General features: G+C 54.2%; 2 protein-coding genes across 4 annotated transcripts; one reads left to right on the forward strand and one right to left on the reverse strand.

Moving 5' to 3' along the window:
* Positions 1–1,629: 1,629 nt before the first annotated feature.
* Positions 1,630–13,072, forward strand: CREB3L3 (cAMP responsive element binding protein 3 like 3; the record flags this gene model as incomplete). Its single annotated transcript, XM_079702722.1, has 10 exons — positions 1,630–1,656; positions 2,155–2,283; positions 2,739–3,036; positions 3,903–4,015; positions 5,683–5,817; positions 6,377–6,483; positions 9,417–9,485; positions 12,165–12,249; positions 12,455–12,551; positions 12,759–13,072. The coding sequence occupies 10 exons, from the start codon at positions 1,630–1,632 to the stop codon at positions 13,070–13,072; spliced, it is 1,374 nt and encodes a 457-aa protein (XP_079558848.1).
* A 1,715-nt stretch (positions 13,073–14,787) lies between these two features.
* SIRT6 (sirtuin 6) lies at positions 14,788–21,319 on the reverse strand (the record flags this gene model as incomplete). 3 transcript variants are annotated; one of them, XM_079702723.1, is made up of 8 exons in its annotated part: positions 14,788–15,183; positions 15,273–15,396; positions 16,046–16,126; positions 16,205–16,300; positions 18,159–18,218; positions 18,506–18,688; positions 20,012–20,139; positions 21,254–21,319. In XM_079702723.1, 8 exons carry the CDS (start codon positions 21,317–21,319, stop codon positions 14,842–14,844), a joined length of 1,080 nt encoding a protein of 359 aa, XP_079558849.1. In that variant the 3' UTR covers positions 14,788–14,841. The 3 variants fall into 3 exon arrangements, with proteins under 3 accessions (XP_079558849.1, XP_079558851.1, XP_079558850.1); XM_079702725.1 differs by lacking the exon at positions 18,506–18,688; XM_079702724.1 differs by lacking the exon at positions 16,046–16,126.
* Between the last annotated feature and the right edge of the window lie 944 nt (positions 21,320–22,263).

The raw sequence follows: 22,263 nt of genomic DNA on the forward strand, positions 1-22,263 counted from the left end.
CATCGTGCCTGGCACACAGAAGGTTCGTCATCCATTCACTAATCTCCAACAGCTTCCTGCTGTATTTTGTATAAACCAAACTCCTTGCCACAGACTGCAAGGCCCTACACGACCTGCCCCGTCCCCTCCCTGCCCTCCCCTCCTCCCTCTCTCACTCTGCTCCATCCACATGGACCTCCTGGCTGTTCCTCCAACACGCCAGGCCCCATCCTGCCCCAGGACCTTTGCACATGCTGTTCCTTGGCCTGAAACACCCTTCCACTAGATCTCCCAGTGGCTGGCTCTTTCTCATCATTCAGGGCTGTACTTAAATGACACTTCTTTTTTTTTAATTTTTTGGCCATGCCACATGGCATGTGAGATCTTAGTTCCCCGACCAGGGATTGAACCCGCGTCCCCTGCATTGGAAGCGTGGAGCCTTAACCACTGGACCACCAGCAAAGTCCCTAAATGTCACCTTCTAAAAAGAAGCCTTTGCCAGCCCTCTGTTGCCCTTTACATGATGACATTTAGTTTCTTGGTAGCATTTGCCCATTTGTCAGTTTTCTGGTGTGTTTATGCATTTATGATCTAGCTCATCCACTGCCTTATCCCCAGGGCCTTAAATAGTGCTTGGCACACAGAAGGTGCCCAATGAGTAAGAGTTGACTGAGCACCTCCTGTGTGCCAGGCACTTCCTAGACTCTGGGGACCCAGCTGAGAACAAAAGAGCCTCTATCTTAGCCCCGAAGTCACTCACGTGAAGAGGCAGGGGAGGAATGAGGGAAGAATACAGGGAAGTAAACAAGAAAATTTCAAATAGTGAGGATTTCAGTGAAACCAGTGATGTGATAAAGAGGTACAGGGTGAGGGCTCCTCTCTGGTGAGGGGTCAGAGACGGCCTCTCAGCTGTCTGGGCTGAGATCCACAGATAGAAAACATTCCCGAATATGTGAACGCAGTGATAGATTCGGGGTGGAGGGGATAGGAGTTCCAGGCAGAGGGAACAGCTAGTGCAAAGTCTCTGAGGAGGGAATAAGTTTGGCTCAATGAATATTTATTGAGAATAAATGAATGATAGAAGATTCTAGAAGGAATCGATTGCTCTGGTTTGGCCGTGGAGAGCTTGCTTGCGGGCAGGGGGTTGGGGGTTGCCAGCTCCAATGAGGGAAGGGGGCTCCTGGCAGAGGGAAAGGCTCTAGCGGAGGCCTGGGCAGTTCTTGGTTCTGTTCTGAGAGTGGACAAGACCCAGACAAGGGCCCTGGGCTCTCCTGGAGCCGACATCCAGGGACTATGACGAGAAACAGTACCTGAAAGTAGGGGAGAGGTCATGCGAGAGCCGAGGCTCCCCAGACTTTGGCCTTTGCCCACTGCCGGCTGGAAAAGCACGAAACATCTGAGATAACGGTCTTCCCTCCCCTCCCCCTAGCCTGCCCCCGTGTCACTGGCCCTTAACCCTGTCTGTCTTGCCTGTTCCCCAATCAGCACCTGGGGGTGGGCTAGGAGTGCCCCAGGACTATTTCAGCATCTTTTAGGGGTGGTGACAGAGCCACAGAGAAGAGCCGGCTGAGCCTGGGAGCCCTGGTGGTGGGGTGAGCCCCCAGCTCGCAGCAGACGCAGAAGTGGCTGGAGAAGGAGCTGGCCGGGCTCATGAATGGGGATTTAGCAGTTGGAAAGGTGAGCCCTGCACGGGTCTCCAGGTGAGGGAGGGTTTATGCCAGGAAGCTTCCCAAGCTCCCAGGGTTGTCAGGAACCTCACACCCCATTTTATAGATGAGGAGACTAAGGCCCAGAGGGAGAATGCAACGACCAAAATTGTGTCTCCATTCCGGGGCTGCTCCTGGTCTTTCTTCCTGGTTCCCCCGCCTTCCAGAAGGGGGGAATTTGGGCAGCATGGGAGTGCAAGAGAGGGCTAGCTCCATTGGCGGATCATCCCCACGGGGGCATCTGTCTACCACTTTTTAAAGAAATTGGCTGTCAGGCCCCAGGAGTCTCTGGGCTGGCCCCCAAACACAGATTTGGAGACAGAAGTCCAGCAAGCAGGAGCAGCAGGCCCGACCTTGGGGCTGGAGCTGGGATAGAACGGAGCAGGATGGACCTCAGGGTGGTGTGCAGATGGGTGGTGGGGAGGAGAAGGGCTGCGTGACCCTCACAAATGTCCCCTCCTTGCCCCAGATGGCTTCCTCCACTAGTCTCACGTGCCCTATCGACAGCCTGGAACTCTTGGATCTCCTGTTTGACCGGCAGGATGGCATCCTGAGACACATAGAGCTGGGCGAGGACTGGGGCCACGTTGAGGACCAGGTGATAACCCGCTGCATTTACCCCAGGGCCAGAGCCAGGACCCCACTCAGCTCTGTGTATTTATTGCTCATGTGTGAGATTTTAGCAAAGCACATTATTGTATGGAACCTCTCAGCGACCCTAAGGGGCAGATGACATCACCTCCTTCTTATAGGTGGGGAAAAGCGAGGCCCAGAGAGGGGTGGTAACTTGTCCTGGGTCACACACACAGCAGTTTGGAGTTGGGTCCAGACTTAAACTTGGGGCCTGTGCCTCGACACTGTTGGATGTTGTTCCCGTGCTACATGACTGTGTTTAGGCTCCAACAACACTGGGGGCAAGGAGCATTAGCTCTTTCCATCTTACAGAAAGGACACGTGAGGCCCAGAGAGGGTCAATGGCTTGCCCAGACACACACAGCTACCAAACCAAAACATAGGCCTCCTAATTCCCACTGTCTCTCTCCGTCCCAACAGGTCCTGCCAGGCCCGAACTCTGATGATTTCCTCAACTCCATCCTGGGTTCTGGAGAATCAGTGCCCAGCTCCCCGACCTGGTCTCCTGCGGCCAGTGACAGTGGCATCTCAGAAGATCTGCCCTCCGACCCCCAGGACACCCCTCCACACAGTGGGATGGCTGCCACCCCGGCCAGCTGCCATAGTGCCGAGTCTGGCAAGGGGCCCTGCCCCTCCTACCATCCTGGCCCTGCCTGCCCCACCAGGAACCTTGGGCCAGTGGCCCAAGGGCTTGAGGCTTCCGTGGCCATAGACCTGGGTGAGTCCTGTGTCTTTGTCAACTACCCTCACCTTCTCCCAGGCACTGTACACACAAACCCACCTTTTGAGATGGGTATTGGGATGCTGTCATGGGCCCGTTTTCCAGGTGATTAAGAAATGAGTCAGAGCCGCAAAGGTGGGCTGCGCCCCTGGCAGGCTGGTTCCTGCCCCAAGCATCATGCTGGCAACCTCATTTTTGTACCTTCCGTGCCTGGATCATAGTAGATGCTCAATGAAAGTGTGTGAGGTCACGGGATCCCAGGCCTTGGGGTGTTCCCCCTGGACCTGGAAAAAGGCCTGATGCAGAAGCCACCGCCAACAGGGCATCCTTTGTCTCTTGAGCATTGCGGTGGTATGGGAACGCTTATTTGTCCCTTTGGAGACTTGACAAAACTAAGGCTCAGAGAGGTTTAGTCCCTTACCCAAGGTCACACAGCTCCACCTAGTCGGGATTAGAGCAAAGGGCTATTTGACTCTGAAGTCTGTGCTCTCCAGAGCAGCTCACCTACAGTGTGCCAGGTACCTGGTGGGAGGGAACCACAGGTGAATCAGACCTGGTCCTTTCACAGAGGGAGAGATAAGGCCAAGCCAGCGGCAGATCTAGCCTATAATCCTGGGCAATAACAGCTGCTCCCTCCTGGGTTGACAGTGGGTCCCTGACAATGTCCTGATGAATCTGGGTTCCCATCTTATGGTGGAGGGGAGACTGAGGCACCAGGTCTTGGGGCCCCAAGCTGTGCTACAAATCCCTAGCACATTGGGGTCAATGCTGGGAGCTTTGCTGGAGGAGGGAAGTAGAAGCTGGGAGCTCAGGGGCCCCCCGCCTGACTCCCTCCCTGTCTCTGTCCCCATCTGCCCTGTCAGAAATGTGGAGCCCAGGCCTGTACGCCGAGGAGCAGGCTGAGCTGGCCAGCTCACCCCCACACTGCAACCTCACAGTGAAAGACCTTCTCCTCTCTGGCAGTGGCGGGGACCTGGTGAGCAGTCCCCACCCGCCCCCTGGAGCATCAGAGTTGGGAGGGCGCTGGGGTTCATGGGGCCCCAATACCCCCATTTTGGAGACTGGAAGACAGTCACAGACAGGGGCTGATAGTTGTCCAAGGTAAGTCCAAGTCACTTACTCTGACTTACATCCAGAGTAAGTCAGTGGGTCCCAGTCCTGAGTTCTCTGTTTCCTGGGCTGGGGTACTTTCTACTATAGTAGTAGTATTAAAAAAAAAAAAAGGCTAAAACTTACCAAGCATCTACTATAGACCAGGCACTCTTCTAAATGCTCTTAATGTATCATCTTTTAATTAACAGCAACCCTGAAAACTGGGGCTCTTATCTTAATTCTGCGTTTGAGGAAATGGGCACAGAGAGGTCCAGTAATTTGACCTAAGTCACACAGCTGCTGCAGGCTCAATCCCTGGGCTGGCCCATTGGGCCTATTGTGCCCATTGCACGCTGACTGAGGGCTGTCTCTCTTGCCCTGGGGTTCTACTACAGGTAAACTAGACCTGAGAACCCAATTAGTACCTCCATTTCACAGATGAGAAAGTCAATGCCCAGAGAGGTTAAGCCACAAACCCAAAGTCACACAGCAAGCAAGTGGCCGAGTCAGGATTTGAACTCTAGTTTGCCTGATGCCCAAAGTTGTCCTGACAACCTCTAAGAAAGAGCAGAACACCCCTCTTGACTTGAGAGATGCACAGTGAGCACCAGCTGTGTGCTCAGCCTCTGGGGACCTCATGGTCAAAAGGGGACAACTGACTGCTCATGGAAGTGTACCCATAAGGGAGAGAGGCTGGAGGGGCATTGCAGGTCCAGGAAGGCTTCCTGGAGGAGGCAGAACTTCAGCAGGTCTTGAAAGATAGGAAAGGTGAATGACTGCTCTGGAAATACTAACTGGCTTTTGTAAATGTGTCAAGTTTAATACTGTTGTTCTGTGTGTGAACAACGTTAGGAAGTGGAAGACCTTATCCCCATTTGGCAGATGAACATGCTGAGGCTTGGATCCTGGAGAGAAAATGGTTGGGCTGATCCATGGCCTGGAATTCGAGGGAGTGGAGAGTTTGATCCAACGAATGTCAGGCTGCCCCAATCTCCACCTTTATTCCTGAGCCTCCCATTCCATGGTGTGACATTCCTAAGACTTGGTTCTCTGATGACACGATTCTTTCATTTTCAATGTTTCTATTTCATAATTTAAATTTAATTAAAAAAATTTTTGAATAGGCAAATGCATTCACGTAGTCCAAGTTCCAAAGGTACAAACAAGTAAACAGGGAGAAACACCCCTCACCCCCATTTCCTGGAGGCTCACTTAACCTGTGCCTTGTGTGTTGGATTTTTCCTTTGCTGTTGCAGACTGCACTGCAAGGAATGTTCAGAGCCCAGAGAAGTGCCTGGCATGTAGTAGGTGCTAAATACGTAGCTGTCTAATGACTACTTGTGAAACAAATGAAAAACTTGTATCTGAAGAGCAATTCCTGGAAGTGGAATTGCTGGGTCAGAGGGCCGTGTGCTGGTTCTTTGGAGCCCTAGTGCCAGTGGGGACTCTACAGCAGATGGATCAATTGTTTCTCAGACCTGACGCCTCTTTCATTTCCCAGAGGCAGTCACTCTCTCTGCCCTCAAAGCAATTCTTCTGGTTTCCCCACAGCAACATCACCTGGCAGCCCCCAACCTGTTGCGCCTTGGGACCGGGCACGGCCAGGAGCTGGTGCTGACAGAGGATGAGAAGAAGCTGTTGGCCAAAGAAGGCATCACCCTGCCCACCCAGCTGCCCCTCACCAAGGTGAGTCAGTGGGACCCCTGGCTCTGGAGCTCACCCCCTTTCCTGCAGCTACTTGCCCATGAGTCTCACCTTTGGGTCTCCCACACTAGAATGTTAGGATGTGTCTGTCACCAGAGCCAGAAGAATCATCCTCAAAGCCACCGCAGTGGGGGCTTTCTAACTGGCCGCAGTCTCCACCCAGCCTATTCACTCAATATCAGTATCTGAGTTTGCTTTTCCAATTGGAAGACCTCTCTTAGTCTTGATAACTGGCCCCGGGAAAGGCGCTGTTCCCACAGATGGCCAGAAGATGGCGGAATTGCACCAGTGCACAAAATCCAGTTGCTAATACGGGACTGGGTTTGGGAGCTGGGAAGACCTTCAGGACCCAGGACCCCCCTAGAGATTCTGCAAGAATTTCGGGGCAGAAAATCTGGTCTTCAAGTCATCATGGGTCTGCCCTCAAGTCCCTGAGTCTGGGATGGCTCCCTTGGGAGGATAATGGGGTGAAGTTGTGGGGTCTGGACAAGAGAGCGGACCCTGCAGACTGCCTCAGTCTGCTCCCCATGTCACTCTGCAGTATGAGGAGCGAGTGCTGAAAAAAATCCGCCGGAAAATTCGGAACAAACAGTCAGCCCAAGAAAGCCGGAAAAAGAAGAAGGAATATATTGATGGCCTGGAAACTCGGTAAGGCTGGGGTCCTGGGACACCACACTTAAGTGGGAAACTGAGGCCTGAGAGAGGGATGCAATGGAGCTAAGGTCACGGTTTTCAGGATCTGACAAAATTAGAGTTGTTTCCTTCTCTGGGAGAGACGATTTTTCATGTGAATTGCAAGGATGGAAAAATGCCTAGTAAGGTGGTACAGGGCTCAGGTTTGAGGTCCCTTAATCCCCTAGAAGATGTTATGCCAAGAAGAGAGAAGGTATCATCCATCTTGTCCTGGCTCTTTGCCTGAAGATGGGACACTTACTTCCCTTGCTGAGCATCACTGATCCTCAGAGCTGTCATGGCTTCCTTCGGTGGGGGAGAAGAAAGGCAGAATTTCCTCAACTTAAGAACTGTGCACCGGGGACTTCCCTGTTGGCGCAGTGGTTAAGAATCAAGAATCCACCTGCCAATGCAGGAGACACAGGTTCAAGCCCTGGTCTGGGAAGATCCCACATGCCACGGAGCAACTAAGCCCGTGCACCACAACTACTGAGCCTGTGCTCTAGAGCTCGTGAGCCACAACTATGGAGCCCGCGGGCCACAACTACTGAAGCCCGTGCGCCTAGAGCCCGTGCTCCGCAACAAAAGAAGCCACTATGATGAGAAACCTGTGCACCACAATGAAGAGTAGCCCCCACTTGACACAACTCAAGAAAACCCATGCGCAGCAACAAAGACACAACGCAACCAAAAATAAATAAATAAATTAATTAAAAAAAAAAAAAAAAAAAAAGAACTGTGCAACCCAGGACTTCCCTGGTAGTCCAGTGGTTAAGACTCCATGTTCCCAATGCAGGGGGCCCAGGTTCGATCCCTGGTCAGGGAACTAGATCCCACATGCCACAACTAAGATCCACGTGCCGCAACTAAGACCTGGTGCAGCCAAATAAATGAATATTAAAAAAAGAAAAAGAAAAAGAACTGTGCACCCCAATCTCATCCAATCGCCTCTCTCAACTCATTTAGGCTACTGAGGGACAGGCTCCTCTTTATTCTTTAATAGAAACATAAAAACTTAGCTTGCTCACTTTTTAAACCAAAAGTGATTTAATTAAATGTTACAGATTTGGGTTTTCTATTTATTTTCTAGTCAATTCTGAGATGTCATATTCTTCTGGAAAGTTGTCCATTTCAAATTTACTGACATAAAATTGTTCATAGTTCTCTCCTATTATTTTTTAAGTTCTGAATAATTTATAGTTATGCCTTTTTAAATTACTCATGTTGTGTATTTGTGCCTTCTCGTTTTTTATCTTGGTCAGTCTTGCCAGAAGTTTGTCTGTTTTATTATTCTTTTCAAAGAATGAATTTCTGGCTTTTCCTCCCACCCAGTTGTCTTTTTGTATTCTAGTTCTTTATTTCTACTCTTAGCTTTATTGTGTCTTTAGTTGTGTTTTGTTTTGCTTTTGGTGGGGAAGACTATTCTGTTGTTCTTTTGCTAATTGTTAAATGTGTATGTTGAGCTGGTTGAGCTGTAATAAGGTTATACATTTTGGGGGACTTCCCTGGCAGTCCAGTGGTTAAGACTCCATGCTTCCACTGCAGCAGGGCACAGGTTTGATCCCTGGTCAGAGAACTAAGATCCCGCATGCTGAGGGGCCAAAAAAAAAAGAAAAAAAAAAGGTTATACATTTTCCTCTCAGCACTTCTTTAGCTGCATCTCACACATTTTGATTTGTACCATTGTCATTACCATTTGGTCCCTAGGTCTTCCTTAATTTACACAGTGGATTCTTCTTTATCCCATGAGTTATTTATTTATTTATTTATTTTTTTTTTGCGGTACGCAGGCCTCTCACTGTTGTGGCCTCTCCCGTTGTGGAGCACAGGCTCCAGACGCACAGGCTCAGCGGCCATGGCTCATGGGCCCAGCCGCTCCGCGGCATGTGGGATCTTCCCGGACCGGGGCACGAACCTGCGTCCCCTGCATCGGCAGGCGGACTCTCAACCACTGCGCCACCACGGAAGCCCACCATGAGTTATTTAGAAGGAAGGCCTTTTAGTGGGAGAATTTATTCTCTTCCCTGGTTGTGATATGAGGACTAGCATATCCTCATGTCATGATTTGAGTGTTTTGGGGTTTTTTTAAGATTTTTTGATGTGGACCATTTTTAAAGTTTTTATTGAATTTACTACAATATGGCTTCTGTTTTATGTTTTGGTTTTGGTTTTTTTGTTTTTTGTTTTTTGTTTTTGCTGCAAGGCATGTGGGATCCTAGCTCCCAACCAGGGATTGAACCCACATCCCCTGCAGTGGAAGGTGAAGTCTTAACCACTGGACCACCAGGGAAGTCCCATTATTTGAGTGTTTTAATTCTACATCTGAGTGGTCTGGGCCAAGACAGCATTAACAGATGGATGCAGATGGGAAAGGTGGGGTTCCCAGACCGGACCCCAAAACCCTAGATGGAATGATCACATTGTCTTGTTCCTCAAATGTACTCTGCTAAGCCCCTAATCAACTTTACTTCATGTCAGTCCCCAACTGCTCTATGAACTAGGTAACTGTATCTCCACTTTACAGATGAGGGGACTGAGGCCAGACAGCAGAGCGCCTCAAGGTCACAGGGAGGGTGAAGATTGTAACTTGGGTCTCCTTGGACTCAGTTGCCATGCTGCTGCATCTTCTCAAAGCATCACTGCCTGAGTTTGGTGGTCCATTTCCAATCCTGGGGGCTCAGATCGGAAGAAAGCCCCCACGCCAATGCAAAGATGGTACCTAGAAGCCAGGCAGAACTGGGTTTAAATTCTGGCCTTGTTACAGACTTGCCAGGGTGACTTTGGATGAATGACTTCCCCTCTCTGGGCTTCGGTTCCCTGCCTGTACAGTGGGGCCTCACAAAGAGATGTTAGTTTGACCTGTTGGTGACAGGCGTATTCTGAATGTCACTGTGATGTTGCCCCTGCAGGATGTCAGCCTGCACTGCCCAGAACCAGGAACTTCAGAGGAAGGTCTTACATCTTGAGAAGCAGAACCTGTGAGTATTGGTCAAAGTGGGGCAGAGAACAGGGGGAGCTGACCCCAGAGTCCCTTGCAGGAGAGGCGGACATGGGGTGACAGGCTGTGTGACAGCAGGGCAGAGCAGGGGGTAAGGGCTCCACCTAGAAAGGGGGAAGGCTGCAGAGAGAAGGGGTTTTGGACTTGGGCCCTTGAAGGATGTATAAGAGTTCACTAAAGGGGGCTTCCCTGGTGGCGCAGTGGTTGGGAGTCCGCCTGCCGATGCAGGGGACACGGGTTCGTGCCCCAGTCTGGGAAGATCCCACATGCCGCGGAGCGGCTGGGCCCGTGAGCCATGGCCACTGAGCCTGTGCTCCGGAGCCTGTGCTCCGCAAGGGGAGAGGCCACAACAGTGAGAGGCCCGCCTACCGCAAAAAAAAAAAAAAAAAAGAGTTCACTAAAGGGAAGATGCTGCCAGTAGAGGAAATGGCATATGAACGGCTAAAGGCTAGGAGTATGGTGTGCCAGATAACTGCAGGTGATTCCATCTGTGGGTGCATTTACTTAGTCAATTTTTTGGGGGGTGTCATGGATGATGCCATTACAGGTGTTTGTGAAATAGCTTGTGTTAACACTTTAGTTGTGATGGGAGGAGGTGGTATTTCCTCCCCTCATCGTGGTCAACCTCCCGATTCACATTTTGAACTGTTGGATGTCTGCTCTGGTGGCAGAGAGGACTTTGTTGCATTCATTCAGCTTTGGGGAAGAAGTGTATGCCTCTGTCAAGTTGTTGGGTGTTTTTTAAACCTTAAATCTTTTATCCCCCTGCATATATACATTCATCTTGTCACAAGGTCAGTGTTGCCTCCATAACTGAGTTAATACAGGCTAAATTTCCATCTTCTGTGATGTCCTGTTTGAAGTTTAAACAGCTTGATCTATTTTTTAAAAACCTATCAGCATATTCTTCATGTTGTGTGGACAGCTTGGTGCCTTATTCTTTCATAGAATCATCTGTTTGAAAATAGTGAGGGATTGATTCTTTTTTCTTTCTAATTTATTTATTTGTTTGTTTATTTATTTATTTTTGGCTGAGCTGGGTCTTCGTTGCTGCACGTGAGCTTTCTCTAGTTGCGGTGAGTGGAGGCTACTCTTCGTTGCGGTGTGCAGGCTTCTCATTGCAGTGGCTTCTCTTGTTGTGGAGCATGGGCTCTAGGCACACGGGCTTCAGTAGTTATGGCACGTGGGCTCAGTAGTTGTGGTTTGTGGGCTCTAGAGCGCAGGCTCAGTAGTTGTGGTGCACAGGCTTAGTTGCTCCATGGCATGTGGGATCTTCCCGGATCGGGGCTCGAACTCGTGTCCCCTGCATTGGCAGGTGGATTCTTAACCACTGAGCCACCAGGGAATTGATTGATTCTTTTTTTTTTTTTTTTTTTTTTTTTTTTTTTGGCATTACGTGGGCTTCTCACTGCTGTGGCCTCTCCCGTTGTGGAGCACAGGCTCTGGACGCGCAGGCCCAGCAGCCATGGCTCACGGGCCTAGCCGCTCCGCGGCATGTGGGATCTTCCCGGACCGGGGCACGAACCCGTGTCCCCTGCATCGGCAGGCGGACTCTCAACCACTGCGCCACCAGGGAAGCCCTTGATTGATTCTTATGGTGGTATTTAGAAGGGAATTTTAGTTCTTTTCTTTCTGTGCTATAATGTAGCTATGTTTAAACTTTCCAACCAGGTGGTATATTTTCTACTAACCTGTTTTTAACCTGAGGAAAATTCTTGAGCCATTGTTTCCAAATAGCTTCCACTGAGTATTTGGTACACTGGCATACTTCTAGATCAAACTGTATGGCCCTACTTACTCAATTTTTATTTAGCATCTACTCTGTGCCAGGCATAGTTCTGGACACTGGGACCCAAACAGTGAACAAAACAGACCCAGCCCCTCCACTTAAAGACTCACAGTCTCCTGAGAAACAGACTCAAGACAAACAAAAATATATGAAAGATCATTCAAATAGTGATAGCCACTGGGAAGAAAACTAAACTAGGGGGAAGGGGCTAGGAGTGAGGGGGTGCCATTTTAGGCAGGGAGGTCAAAGTGACATTTGAGATGAGACCCAACAGCTAAGAAAGAAGCAGCTACAAAAAGACCTGTGGGGGGTGGGGTGGGGGAACAGTGTCCTTGGTACAGAGAGAACAGCCTGTGCAAAGGCCCTGGGGCAGGAATGCTTGTGTGTAGGAGGAACAGTGAGGGACTGTGTGTCTGGAGCAGAGTGAGGGAGAGGGAGAGAGGAAGGAGGGGAGGGCAGGGAGGGAACGGGACTGGCTGTGCCAGGCCTTGTGGGCCTCGGGGAGGACTTGGGCTTTTACCTCCGAGGGAGATGGGAGCTCTGGGAGGGTTGGAAGAAGTTGACTCACATTTGAAAAAGTGTGGAGCATGAACTCTAGAGGCGGCAGGAGAAGCTTGGGGGGACCAGAGGCTGGGGCCAGTGTCCAGGCGAGCAATAATGGCAACCTGGATGGAGAAGGTGGGGTGGCAGAGAAGTGGGTGAGATGTTCAGTGGAGATTTATTGAGGGAGCTTCTGGGACTTTTAAGAGCAGTGGGGCCTTGAAGGATGGACGGGATTCAGACCTCAGCCAGGCTGGGGGACCCCAGGAATCACAGGGAGGCAGGTCAAGGCTATGTAGGGATCAACCAAGTCTTCCCGTTTCCACTAAGGTCCCTCTTGGAGCAGCTGAAGAAACTCCAGGCCATTGTGGTCCAGTCCACCAGCAAGTCGGCTCAGACGGGCACCTGCATAGCGGTGAGTCCTGACCCCCAGCTCCAAGGGGCTTGTCAGCCTTGGCAGAGGGTCCTGTGGGGGAGGTGAGTGTGAGTAGGAGGACGGACGGCCCTGAGCCCCAGCTCACGCACGCTCCAGTCTTCTGGGCCTCAGTTTCCCTGCCTATGACACGAGTGTGCTCAGGGGAGGGGGAGGGATGGGGTGACCCTGCCCCCATCTCCACCAGGTCCTGCTCTTCTCTTTCGCCCTCATCATCCTCCCCTCCATCAGCCCTTTCGCCTCCAACAAAGCCGAGAGCCCCGGAGACTTCGTGCCTGTACGAGGTAGGTGGACCAGGGGATTGCTCCTCCCTCAAAAACCCTCTGGGCTGCCCCGTGGGCGTACTCCCCTTGGATCCCCAGCCCCCATACTGGGCCACTGGGGGAGGGGGAGGAGGCCCCCTTGCAACTGCTTCCTGAGGCTGGGGGCTAAAAGAAAGAAGGGACCCAGCCCCCCAGGCCATCCCTCACGACCCCCCAACCCTTGCTCAGTTTTCTCCAGAACTTTGCACAACGATGCCGCATCCCGTGTGGCTCCCGACACCGTGCCAGGCTCCGAAACCCCAGGACATGGGCCCAAGGCTGTCACACTTCAGGAAGGGTCTCCAAGCAGCCCTCAGGGAGAATGGGGATCCCGGGACCCGCCGGCTCCGGACAACTCGACGGAGGATCTGGACAACGGGACCCTGGTCCAGGGCAACTCGATGAAGGAGCTGGACCAGGCCACCCTCCTAGACTGTGCCCGGCCTGAACAAGCACTCGGCCCAGGGCTCGTGGGGCTGGAGGTAGCAGGCGGGGAGCTGTGAGCACCACGGGTACGTGCCCCCAGGCCCCTCTAGTCAGGGGTGCTTCAGTGGGTGCTGCAGTGGACAGAGACAAGCACAGGGATCCGAGGTGAGGGAGAGACCCCGGCGATGGTGTCAGGATGGAGACGCACAGACTCACAGCTACAGACCCAGGGACCCAGGGCCATGCAGAAACTGATGCTCAGACACAGACCATAAGGCCACAAAGCCTGAGAAATACACATACAGACCCAGGGGCAGAAGGAAACAGGAAGACACACACACACACTGATCCACAGACCCAGAGAGATAGGCATACACCAGGCCTCGGTAACTCCCCACTCAGGGACTCTTTCCTGCCCCCTGGAACACAGGGAGGAGGAAGCGGCCAAGTCTGCTGGGATCCTGGCCCTGGAGCACGGGCTGAGCTCTGAACTTCAGGGCCGCCATGGCTCACAGCCATTCCCTTTTTCTAAGACTGCTAAGGTCCTTAATAAAGTATTTTGAGAGAACACGGCTGGCATGGAGGTGGAGTTGGGTGGGGGCTGAATTAGAGTCTGGGGCTCCCCAACGCACAGGAGGGACTGGGCCAGCCTAGGATAGAGGAGTGAGGCAGGGGGTCCCTTGACCCCCAGGCTGGAGCGGTGACCAGAGAGGTGCCGCGGCGTCTTCAGCACCTTGGAGAGCGGCGACGGGCGGAGAGCAGGGCGCAACAGGAGGGCGAGGTAGCTCTGGCCCGCACCCCCCCACACCCCCGACCCTTCCAGGGTATTCGCGGAAGGCCTGCGGCAGTTGCCTTCCTGGGGGGCCGGGCTGCCCACCCTGCTCGTTTTATGGATGAGGACACTGAGGCGTCGGGAATGAAGGGACCTGCCCAAGGTCACAGCCGGGGAGGACTGACCCCAGCTGCACCTGCGCTCTTCCTTTAACGCGTCACCCTGGCCCTGCCCACTTTGCACAGGTGCCCGGGGGTTGCAATTGAGATCAAAAAACGCGGCCTCTCTCCTCAAGGGGCTCACAGCCTAGTAGCAGAGAGCACATAATAAAGAATCCCGCAAGTCAGAATTACAAACTGAGGACTCAGCAAATATCAGCTGGTAAGGCCCTCCTTTGCCCCCAGGCCTGGATTGCACGCCCAGGCACACATCCCAGGGGGTGAGGGGACCACACAGCCCTGCCCCCAGGGACTAGGACCCAGGGCAAGGTTGTGGATGGCAAACAGACTCAGATGCAAGAAATTCTTTTATTGCATTGAAGGCTTTTCTGGAAGCCTGGAGGAAGCCAGGTGGACCCACCCTTCCTCCTCCAGCCCCAAAGGCAGTGTGAGCCTCTATTGTCTGTCCTGCCACAAAGTTTGGCTCCTAAATGATGGCCCTGCCTCCCTTCCCTCCTGGAGGGACTGTGAAGGTTATCTGGGGGTAGGCAGGGGTTGGGGAGTGTGAGGGCCCAGGGGTCAGAGGAAACCACAGAGGGCCTGGCCACACCTCCCAGGAACATCCTGAGTCAGAGGCTGGAGCCTGGGGGTGGAGCAGGTACAGGGGGTGGGGGGGGTGTCAGCTCCAAGGCCAGGGTCCAGGGGGGCTGCTCCTTCCCAGGCCCCCTCCAGAGGCCCCAAGCTAAAGGGAGGTGCAATGGAGGGCAAGTCTGCCTCGGGGCCTGGAGCCCAGCTCTCAGCGCCCTGAGGTCTCCCCCCAAGGACAGAGACGAGTAACAAAGTGAGACCAGTAAGAAAAAAAAAAAAAAGAATCCATGGTTTCTACAAACAGCCCCGCCCTCCCCAGGCCCCCTGGTCAGCTGGGAACCACCTCGGTCTTCACTCTTTTCGGGGGCCTGTGGGGAACAGGACTGTCCAGCCGCTCCCTCTTGGGGCTGGTGTGCCCAGAGCCGTCGTGCTGGGCGCCGGGCTCAGCTGCGGGCTCCTGCTTGGGGCTGGCGGGCGCTGGGCTGTGGAGCTGGGCGGGGGCCTCTTCCTTGGGCTCCAGCTTGGGGATGGGTGGGCGGGGCAGGGGTGGCAGTGCCCTCTCCAGCACGCGGGGGCCGTCCCAGGCCGGGATCTCCAGGCCCAGATGCTTCATGAGCCGGGTCATGACTTCATCTACATAGCCGTGGATACGCAGGTCTGCGTGGCGGTCCTGCGGGGGGGCGGGGACCGGTCAGGCGGAGGGAGAAGGCTTGGGGGGGCCTGGGGTGTCAGGGGTCAGGGGTGGGTTCCAGCACGTACGTGCTTGGTGGGCTGAAGGTTGATGATAACCAGCCGGCCTCCGCGGCGTTTGGTGGCGAGGGGCAGGTTCCCACTGGGCCGGATTTGCAGGGAGGTGCCCAGCGTGATGGACAGGTCCGCGTTCCTGGGGCCAGGAGGCGGGATTAGCCTGAGCCCCTCGGCAAGGGTCTCTGCAGCCCTCCTCCTGCCCCACGAGGCTAGGGGTGGGCCATCTCCAACACACATACCACCCCACCCTTGCTCAAATGCCATGGCTTCACTGCTCTGCTGACACGCCGGGGCCAGCCCTGGGAGGCCGGCTCACACAGCGCCCATCTCTTCCTGGGGGCCGGCTTGCCCCAGCTTCCAAGCTGCCCTGAATCCTGCCCGCCGCTTCCCTTCTGCCGGAGCCACCCCACCACGTCGGCAGAAGTGGAGCTGCTGATGTGGGTGGGACCTTCCCCACTTGGACCCCTGGGTTCCAGACCTGGCTCAGTCACTTCCTGGCTGGGCAGTGTGGACGGAGGTGTCAGCTTGCTCCAGCCTCGGTTTCCTCATCTGTAAAATGGGCCCCGAGCAGCACCCACCCTGGGCTGTGGTGAGGATGGTGTGTGAGGCCTCTGGCCGGGGCCGGGAGTATGAGGGTTCAGTACACAGGAGCTGCCATTGTTACGGGGGAAGCGAAGCCCAGAGAGCGTGTGGGCCACCTCTTTCCTGATGTCTCCAGGGTTGCAGCTGGCTGTGTTTCTGCCCCTCCCCTACCCACCCCACCCTGGGCTCGGGGGGGGTCAGACCTGCTGGCCTCATCGGCCAGAGTGAGGTCCCGGTCAGGCAGGGAGTCTTCCCAGTCCAGGATAGTGTCTCTCAGCTCCCCCCTGTATGGAGAGCGGGGGAGTCAGCAGGGACACCGGCCGCCTCCCCTGGGGCCCAGGGCGTGGGGAGGGGCCGCTTACCGGCAGGCCCGCAGCCCCCTTGACTTGGCCACGGTGCAGAGCCGGCCGGTGGCCTTCAGGCCCATGCTGCCCACGACGGTGTCCCGGACATACTGCCTGTGTCGGGAGAGGAAGGGGTCAGCTCCCTGCCTGCTCCCAGGTGCCTACCCTGCGGCCCCACCTGGGTGGCTCTTGCTTTTTGCAGGCAGCTGTTCTCCCAGGAAAGCGGGGGCCACATGACCAGAATCTAAGCATGAGGGGACATCTGGCAAACCCAGCACGGGGGTGGGCCAGAGGGAGCCTCCCACCAAACAGCTGGCCTGGCTGCTTCAAAAGGTCCACAGCTTGGAAAACAGAGAGAGGTCGGGAACTGCTCCAGGTAAAGGAGACTAAAGAGATGGGACAGTGGCATGCAGAGTGCCGCCCTGGGTTGGACCCGGCACCAGGGGAAAAGCAATAGGAGGGCGCACTGGGAACACAGATTGGGGAGAACAGTCGCATTTGTGGTTTTTACATTTCCTGACTTCAGAAACTGCACTGCGGCTGTGGAAGAGAATACCGTGGCTTGTGGGAGATAAATGTCTAAAGGGTTTAAGGGGCAAAGGATAAGGAAATCTGCCCCTTGAACAGCAGAGCATATCCGAACACAGAAAAGGAGAAACAAATTGTGGCGAAATGGTAACATTGATGAATCTAGGTCAGGGTCAGCAAACCATAGCCCTGAGGATCAAATCCGGCCCTCTGCTTCCCATTTTTGTAAATAAAGTTTTATTGGCACACGGCCATGCCCATTCCTTTAAGTGCTGTCTATAGCAGCTTTCCCGCTACAGACCTGATAGTCACGACACAGTCTGGCCCACAAAGCTGAAGATATTTACCATATGGCCCTGTACAGGAGAAAGTTGGGGATCCCCGGTCTAGGTCAAGTATGAGTTCATTGTATGGTTCTTGTGAGTTTTCCACCAGATTGAAGTTTTTCAAAATAAATTTAGAGAGAAAAAAAATTTGTTTTTAAAGTTGGGGCCCCACCTGTGCTCTGGTCTTAAGAGATTCCACCCGCAGGGGAGCCACACACACCCGCCACGCCTGAGTTATTCACACTCCTAAGGCTGCTTGCCCAGCAGAGGGAGACACGCCCAGAGCCCTCCTGTTCCAGGAAGGCTCAGCCTTTCCAGAGCCGGAAGAATGCCCCGTCACACCCTGTTATGGGCTGAGTGGCGCCTCCCAAGTATTTTGGAATAAGACCTTATTTGGAAGTAGGGTTGTTGCAGATGTACTGGGTGGGTTCAGATGAGGTCACATTTGTGTAGGGTGGCCCCTAACCCATGTGACTGGTGTCCTTATAAGAAGAGGGGACACAGGGACTTCCTTGGTGGTCCAGTGGGTAAGACTCTGCACTCCCAATGCAGGGGGCCCGGGTTCGATCCCTGGTCAGGGAACTAGATCCCGCATGCTGCAACTAAGAGCTTGCATGTGGCAACTAAAAAAGATCCCACATGCCACAGTGAAGATCCTGCGTGCCGCAACTAAAGCCATAAGTGAATATTAACAAAAAAAAAAAAAAAAAAGAGGAGGGGACACAGACACACAGGGACACGGAAACGTGATAAAAGATTTACAGGTCAGAGTGATGAGTCTACAGCCAAGGATCTGGAAGAGGCAGGAAGGATCCTCCCCGACAGGGTTCTGAGGGAGGACGGCCCTGCCAACACCTTGATTATGGACTTCGAGCTTTCAGACCCATAAGACTATCAGTTTCTGTTGTTTTAAGTTACTCAGGTTGTGGCAGTTTGTTACAGCAGCTGCAGGAAATGAATACACCTCCCGGGAGGAAGATACGCCCCCAAGTCCCACCCTGGGAGGGTCACACCCTCGCCTCTGGAAACATCAGGTTCAACTCACAAGGCCCTTCTGCAGAGCCTGACCTGGGTCATCCACCCATTGGGTCCCCGCCCCTACCCTCCGTGGCACTCACGTCTTACACTTGACACATTCTTCTACAAACATGTTTCCGTGAAGCTCTGCCAGCTTGTCCCTGTGGGGGGAGAAGGAAGAGGCTTAGTGGAGGGGATCCAGAGGGCTCAGGGCTGGAATCACCGCCCCCCCAGGACCAGGAAGAGGGGATCTCGATTCTCCAGGCGTGCCCACCTAGCAGACACTGACACTGGCAGCTGAGCACCAAGCACCTCTCCTGGCTGAATCGCCACAGTGGCCTTGAGAGGGAGGGGCTGCCATCAACACCCGTTTTCCAGATGAGGAAACTGAGGCTCGGAGAGAGGGGCAGCCTGCCCAAGGCTGAGCGGGGCTGGACGTGGGGTGCACCTGGGGAAGCCGGAGCGCACGTGCAGCCCGTCCACGTTCTGGCTGACCAGGAAGCGCAGGAGGCCCACGCGCTCCAGCTGCACCAGTGCCATGTGAGTCTTCGTGGGCCGTGCGTTCTCGAAGGTGGTGTCGAACTTGGGGGCCAGGCCCTGCTCCTCCATCGTCCAGACGCCATGGGGGCCCCTGAGGTGGCAGGCGGGAGAGACAGAGAAGCTTAGGGATCAGGAAGACAGGGGACAGAAAAGGAGACAGAGAAACAGAGACAGAGAAAGAGAATCAGACAGAGACGGAGTGACACAGTCAAAGAAGGAGGGAGAACGTGGTACACAAGGGCAGAAATTAACTATTCAATCGCACCAACACTTACTGCTGCTGCACTGAGCCTGGCCCTGCGCTGGGTGATGCTGGGGCCCTAGGGGACCCAGGCCCTGCCCTCAAGGAGTCCTCCATCTTGTGGGGAGAGACATAGGTGGACACAGACCCTCCAGCTCTGTGGGGCTGGGGCAGAGGGAGGAACCCGGGGCTGGGTTGGCCCAGTAGAAGCGGTGAGGGCTCTTTGTGGAACTGTGGGAAGGCTTCCTGGAGGAGGCTGAGCTGTCTCTTGAACAGACAGGAAAGGGCCAGACAGCTCAGACAGAAGAGGTAAGCAAAGGCCAGGGGGCTGGCAACAGCCTGTGAGTGGTCTGGGGGCTGCGGGGGCTGCAGGGGCTGAGGTTGGAGAGCTGATCCAGGGCTAGGTTGGGAAGAGCTTTGATTTCCAGCCTGAAGTGCTTAGAACTCTCCTGTATGGCAATGGGGAGCCATGGCAGGTTTTCGAAGTGGGGTGAGATTCACACCTTAAGATTCTAACATTCCTCCAAGAACGAGGAATCTGCTCTTCTGCTTTAAGAGTTTGCTCCGGGGGCCTGAGAGGCCTTAGAAAGAGAGTACGATTGTGATAGGCCTGCCCTACGGGGTAGGGTTGCAAACTCAGCACCTACAGGGGCCACTCGGAGGCCACCAGTTAGAGACACCTGCTTTTCAGCAATGAGACTCTTGTCTAACACAGGCTGCCTAAAGTTAGACATCATCTGGCCTCACACCCTCACTTACAGGTGAGGAAACTGAGATCCAGGTGGTTAAGCCACTTGTCCCACCAGAGGTCTGACAGAAAAATATTTGCAAGTGAGTATGGAGCTAATTGTCCTTGATATCCATTCTCCCCTTTTTCTCTGGTAATAATAGAACCCCACTACTTAGCCTTGCAGTGAGCCTAGACGAAAGACTACATTTCCCAGCAACTAGGTGTAGTCATGTGACCAAGTTCTGGCCGGTGGAATGGAATGCTGGGTGTGACATAAAGGGACATGCTCCAAAGGAAGGGTCTTTCCCATCCCCAACACCCCAGGGGACTGACATATCACCCCAGACTCAGCGGGAAGGAAGGCGGAAGGAGGGGTTCCGATGGCCACACATCTGTGAGCTCACAGGGAAGCCCTGCCTTGACTTCCCTCCATACGCACGGACCTGAAGTCGGGGATGCCTGAGGCTGTGCTGATGCCCGCGCCCGTGTGGAACACCACGTTGGAGGACTGCCAGACCAGCTGTGCCAGCTCCCATACCTTCCGCTCCAACTCCTCAGGGGGGTCAAAGACCTGTTGGGTGGGAGAGAATGAAGGGAGTGAAACAGGAGGGGAGGGGGCAGGGCACAAACTTTAAAAGAATGACACAGCAGTAGGACATAACAAAAACTGGTTAAAGGTCCAAGATGGTGGAAGATTCGACTTCCAGTAGGCCTGGAGCCTCATTATACACTCATTGTAATACCTCAGCATATACTAAATGTATTAACACCCACAGGTGCCAGGACAGTTCAAAGGCTAACCATAAATGGCCAAAAAGTGGGTGGTGGCCCAATTCCTGGAAATCCCCACCCCTTCACCGAAATAGTTGGAATAATTTTCCCACTCACTAGCCTATGAAATTACCCAGCCCATACAAACTAATCACGCCATATTTCGAGGCCTCTCACCTTCCGATGTGGCCCCAGGGCGGAGAAAGTGTCTGGTGCATGGTAGGTGCTTAATAAATGTTTGTGGAATAAAGTGGAAACCAGGCAGGAGAGGAGTGGGGCTTCACACCACCTGGGAGCTCACTAATGCCTGACTCGGAAGGGAGGCACTAGCCTTTGTGGGGTGGGGGCAATCTTCTCCCCCGCTTACAGAAGAGGAGAGGAGGCCCAAAAGGAAGTGACCCCGCCAAGGTCTCAGTGTATGGTGGGGACTTCCTCTCAGCGTGGCTGGAGGGGTCTTTCTGACTTACATCCTCCAGGTTCCTCCCCAGCTCAAAACCCTTCCTCATCACCCTCAGGATGGTGTCAGCTCCTCAGCTTGGCACTTGAGGCCCATCCTGGCCTGGTTCTGGTAACCTCTCTGGCCTAATCTGTTCTCCAGGTTTGTTTATTCCCACCTCCGCGCCTTTGCCCCGGTAGTGCCTTCCGCCTGGAACTACAGCCCCTGGTGCCCCATCAGAACTTCAGGACTTCCCGACGTGGGTCCTAGCCTCAGTCCCAGCCTGACCGACCCGGAGCTGGGCGTGGTCGCGTCCCCAGGCGCGCTGGGGCGTCACTTCCCGCCCCCTCCTCACTGGGAAGTCCCTCCCATTATCTAGCTTCAGTGTCTCCTGATACTCCCAGAATTCCCGCTGCCAGCCGGCCCCGCCCAGCCCACGGCCCTGACGACGGCTGTCGGGACACCCGGCCCCGCTCACCTCGGGAAGGCCGCACTTGCCCTTGTCCGCGTATGGCGACAGCCCCGCCGCATAATTCACCGACATCCTCCACCGACATCCTCCAGGCCCCAACGGGAACAATAAAGTTTCTCTTGTTGCGGCCGCTTCCGCCGGAAACGGGGTGGGACGAGGAAGAAGGAGGAACCGCCTTCTCATCCTCCGTACCCGGCCTCTTCTCCCCAAGGCGCATGCGCCTCGCGCTAACGCCTCAGTCGCCATATTAACTGCTGGCAAAGAGCAGCCAGCTTCCTACTGTGCTGAGGATGTGGAGAGTGGCGGGAAAAAGGCTGTCCAGTGACCCTGGCTGGAAACTAGGGGACTGCCCACGTGAGAGTTCTCTAGTCACCTCTAAAATGAGGGGCGAAAGCTATCGGTTCCCTCTTTCCCCTTTTTACAAATGAGTAAACTGATGCTCCCCTTCCCCGCACCCCACCCCTCACAGGACAGAGCCTGAGACAAGGGACTCAGGACTTATGCTTCGAGTCCAAGGTTCTTTCCCCTGCACATTTCATAAGTTTCTAAATTTACAAATGCAGGGTACCTGTGCATGTGTGCGGGGGCCTCAGGGGGTGGCAATTTGGGGCCTCACTAGGGAGGGTCACGGACGCCACTCTAAGTTATCTGAACGTTATCCAGGTGGACGATTATCACTCAGCAGGACAGGTCCTGACTTCACCAAGAGGCTGGAGGAACTGCTCACAATCACTGGGGCTGGAGGCCTTGAGGACTCACTTAAGAAACGTATTGAGCACCTACTGTTTACTGGGGAGACGCTGGAGAACACAGGCAGCACCCTGTGACCGGGCAATGGTGACTTAGTGTGAGTGGGTTGTAATGAGGGCACTGGACAATGAAGGAGCTCAGAGGAGGCGCCTGACCCAGCCTGGGGGCAAGCAGGAAGGCTTCCTGGAGGAGGGGATGTTGCAGCAAAGATCTGAACAGTGAGTACGATTGAGGTGGGGAGAATCAGCCAGTTGGGGGTGACAGGA

Source organism: Hyperoodon ampullatus, assembly GCF_949752795.1.
Source record: "Hyperoodon ampullatus genome assembly, chromosome: 4".
In the NCBI taxonomy this organism is placed as follows: domain Eukaryota; kingdom Metazoa; phylum Chordata; class Mammalia; order Artiodactyla; family Ziphiidae; genus Hyperoodon; species Hyperoodon ampullatus.